The sequence below is a fragment of the Aptenodytes forsteri genome, unplaced genomic scaffold, assembly GCF_000699145.1.
Source record: "Aptenodytes forsteri isolate BGI_AS27 unplaced genomic scaffold, ASM69914v1 Scaffold71, whole genome shotgun sequence".
Classification (NCBI taxonomy): Eukaryota; Metazoa; Chordata; class Aves; order Sphenisciformes; family Spheniscidae; genus Aptenodytes; species Aptenodytes forsteri.
Window position 1 is genome coordinate 2,354,367 of NW_008795923.1, and position 4,353 is coordinate 2,358,719.

Consider the following 4,353-nt stretch of genomic DNA (forward strand, 5'->3'; position numbering starts at 1 on the left):
CCACCGGGGAGGGGGAGTGAGCGAGTGGCTGTGTGGTGCTCAGTTGCCGACTGACTGAGGTTAAACCACGACACTATTTGAGTGAGATGCTGTTCCAAAGTCTTTGTCAAATGCATCATTCTAATCAATGGATATTATTGCATAGCAGCTCAATAAAACTGTAAGGTATTTCAATGAAAACCTACCATTATCTTCATGCACAATAAGATGCCTTGAGATGCAAACATTGACAATACTTAGGGCCACAAAGAAGCCTAACTGCACACCACTCGTATAATTCAAATGCAAATTCTATGTGCCCAAACTGCATCAATCCAAGAAAAAGTCAAACTCATGAAAACTTTCTTAATATGTTGCATAAAGTATCAAAAAGATTCAAAATGGGATTAGCAAAGGAGAATGTACCATTCAATGAGTATTGGAAAAGATGCTTATCAAAAATTTATCAGGCAAAGTAAGTCTGAGAAATGCTGATAACAGATGGGAGCTGTCTCGGCAAAAAAAATGTTGCTAGTTTGACTGCTTCTCTAGCTGAGGATAAAAGTGCCCTGGGGGGAGGGGAAAAAAAATCTGTTTTTTCTTACCTCTTCCTTCTCTGCACTTTGCAAGTCCCTCCACTCCTCAGTGACGTGACCGAAGTCCACTGTGTTCATCGCAACCTTATATTCCCCAATGATATCATGTTTGGAGAAACGATCAAAGTCATAAACTGCCATCACTAAAGTTTTTCCACCCAGCTCGGAGTATGGCACCTGCAAAGACGAGAAAATGACAAACTCCAGATCTGAGACAATAAAGATCAGTCCACTACAATGCAAATCTATTTCTTTGGTTTATCAGCTGTCATCTCAGGTAAATTGAGCTGCAGAGAAAATTATGAGGTGTATTTGTTTCAGAGTCACCAGATGCAGTATTTTTTAAGACCAGGCTCTGGCACTCGATAGAACAACGTGGCAGCTCACTCATCACTCCACGGGTTTTTCTCATTCTACTTCAAATCATTTTGTGGGTGATGAAACTGAAACAGGAAGCCCAATTATTTGCACTGAAGACACATGAACTTTTCACACAATGGTGTCTTTCCCTCAATAAATCAACTGTCATCACTCAGAAGTGGGTAGCTCCCAGACTGATGAAAAAAACAGAACTGGCTTACTGTATCTGACACAAAGTAATTAGACACTGAATAGTTCTCTTACAGTACCACTACCTATTACTTACCAAGGCGTATTTTTCATTCTTATACCTTTCACACTGTAGACACTAAGGTGCTTTCTAAGTCACAGTGTACAGCTAGAAATTGTGGTGGCAGAAGGCCAAGTTCTGACTAATTCTCCAGCTGTTCTGATGTGTTTTGGACAGATGCTGTGGGTTAGGATGCTTATGAGTCACATTTTTAATATTCAGATGAAGATGTGCAGTTCAGGTAAGCTACACTTGAGTGGCTATCTGGAGAGGTCTGATTTAGGAATTGTTTGGATTTACACTGAACACTTGGTCAATCTGAATATATTCTGCAAGTATAAATGGTTTCCACAGGCTTCAGTAAACATTTCTCTATGACTTTTGTTACTGTTTGGCTTCCACTTGCTTTTTAAAATACTTACTAATAACATGAGTAGTTTTTCTTTTTCATAACATGTTGTATAACGTTTAAAAGAAGCACCAGCTCCAGCTTCCGTTACCGAGTGGGTACACGGTTGTGTATTGTAGCAAATACTATAGCAAAATCTATTTTGATTCTGTAAATTATTTGTAGCTTCTAAAAAACTATAGAAGGCAAATGTATGTGGAAGGCATAATTTCACTTTTATTTTTACGCAGCCTCAAAAACAGGAGAAGAGAAATGTTCTAAAGTTTCTCCATCAGTTTACAATACCACTTAATGGATCCTGGTCATTTGGAATGCATGAAAAGACTACATTTATCATTATTTACTTTTTTTTATCATTAACTTGACCTCAGTAAAGCTTATTTTAGCTACTTTCCTTTTTAAAGAAGATCTAGTGGCAGTGCTTCCTCCATTCATTACCTCTAAAGCAGCCTCAGCCTACAGCTTTGTTCAGGACAACCAAGGATGTCCTTAGCTCTTGTAAAGGATTGCTCCCCTCTCCCTGCTTTCTGCTCTGCTCAGAGATACTCAGCCTCTTGACTTAATGCAGGAGAGACCTTGGTAGAAGGACACGTATAGGAGTGTTTTTCTGGCACAGATATGTCACTCCTCCAGACATGAACCCTCATCCCACTTTGGGCCTGGGGAGGAACACCTCTCTCTGCCAGACTGGTGTAGTCCAGCTAGGATTTCTCAGTTCCCTTTTGGCAGCGCAGTGTGGGTATACAATTCAGACAGCTGGAGCCTGACCAACACCTGCACCCTGGAACGGCACCATGGATGTCTGGGAAACAGAAATGAACAGGGAACTAACACAGGGAACCACTCAAAGAAGAGAAGGAATGAGGTCCAGGGCTCAAGATGCAATACAGCAGAAACATAACCCATCTATCTCATCCCCATTAGCCCTTCTGTGGGAGGAAGGCAGGCGGCTCACAGCTGTGCCCTGGGAGAAGGTAACAAAATGGGTCTGGGCTGCCTGCTGGGCAGCTCTGCCGAAGAGAGAGAGGGGAAGGATGCCAACAGAAGCTGTGCATCACCTGAAGTGGGTCACAGAAGTAAGGCTCTGCCCAAATAAATGAGATATTGTCAGTAGTTCCCACGGAAGTTATTTATTACAGTTGCAGCACTAGTTAAATGGTCACTCGTCTTTTTCACTGTAGTCCCCAGAACAATGATAGTACTTGGCATGCTCCATTGGTGGTCTCTTGAGTACAGACCACAGTATCCAGGGGATGATCAGTACCATACTGGGATGCACCTAAACACTCTGTCAGCTCTTGCGTGGAAAGCAAACTTTCTTCTGGAGCATAAAATTTGAATATTAAAGATGTGACTTAAAACAAGTGGACATTATAGCCCAGGAGTGGATGATCTGATTTATAATTTGTGCCTTCATCTTAGATGACAGCATTATTGGTTCTTTCTTTTCTTTTGTGAGCTGCACAGGAATCTGTAATTTATAACTCTGTTTTCTTTTAAATACTCTCTTAGGAAAGCTCAAGAAAAAAATAACTCCCCACAAAAGATTACTTTTATGAACATCTTCAAGGGAAAAAATAAGCTTATATATGCAGTAGTAGTTCTGGCCTCCAGGGATATCTTTCTCATTGAATGATTACATAGCCTGAGTCTTTCACTGTTCCTGTTTTCAATCTGTAGCTGTCGTTATAAGATAGGGCATAGAGAGAAAGGCCTAAAGTAACAGCAGAGGAATCTATATTAGGAGAAGCCCTATGAAACGTGCTGTATAGTATTCCTTTATTGTATTTAACTGGGGTTTAGGTATGGCTACAGTTTTAGAAAAACACTATTGATAGGTATTATTGGAACCACTTAAATATTGCAACGTAAGGCTTAGCTACGTTTATTTAATTCATATGTTATTAAACCTGAGACATTATTTCTTTTTATATGTAAAGTAGCACGGCAAAGAATTGCTATGACAAAGTCTAGCAAGATTAATCTGCCATATTGTCCTTCATCCATTTACCTTCCTTGAGTTTTAACTTATTTTTGAGGGGAAAAGAAATGGTATACTGAAATTCATTAATCAGACTACAAAGATATTTAAAGAAAATGCTGGTCTAGTGAAATTTACCTGACATTTGTCAAAGTGTCACTGTTTTCTGACTTTCTTGTAAGTTTTATCCAGCCATAAAATATGGATCAGATTGTCACACATCAGGATAACCGAAGTGCCTAAAATCAAACCGTGCCTTTTACACCTACTGAGGTCTGACCCTATGTTATACCATTTTCTTTATAAGATTGAATATCAGAGGTTTCTACAACATGAAAAATCACTATGCTGCAGTTACCAATTAACTAAGGCATCTAACGTTGTAGCCGAGGATGAGATACATAGTGGTTAAATAAAAAAGTTTCAGTAATTATCAAAAAAATACCTTGAATGTAAATTGCTCATTGAAAACAGGGTTAAGGGTCTTTCTGTGGACTTTTGTCTCATATTTCTTCTTCTTATCAGGCAGCAGGAAAACTTTTACATAGGGATCAGACGTACCACCCATATCTAAAGCAGGCAGCTCAGCTGCTTGAATAATCCCAACCAGAAGCTGAAAAGAGAGAAAAACAGCAGAATGAAATTTCAAATAGATATTTATAAAAAAACTGTAACAGAGAAATACACATGCACTCTATTTCTGGTCTATGAAAAACTATCCCCCCCCCCCCCCCCCCCCCACCCCACAAACACAAACAAACCAAAGAACAGAAAAAAA

General features: G+C 39.5%; 1 protein-coding gene across 2 annotated transcripts in view; it reads right to left on the reverse strand.

Moving 5' to 3' along the window:
• Positions 1-4,353, reverse strand: part of SYT1 (synaptotagmin 1) — a 144,236-nt gene that overhangs the window by 87,934 nt on the left and 51,949 nt on the right. For both annotated transcript variants that reach the window (XM_009284928.1, XM_009284929.1), the window contains exons 4-5: positions 4,021-4,188; positions 585-752 (exon numbers count right to left, since the gene is read on the reverse strand). In XM_009284928.1, the coding sequence (XP_009283203.1) occupies positions 585-752; positions 4,021-4,188 (336 nt within the window). The remainder of the gene's footprint in view (positions 1-584; positions 753-4,020; positions 4,189-4,353) is intronic.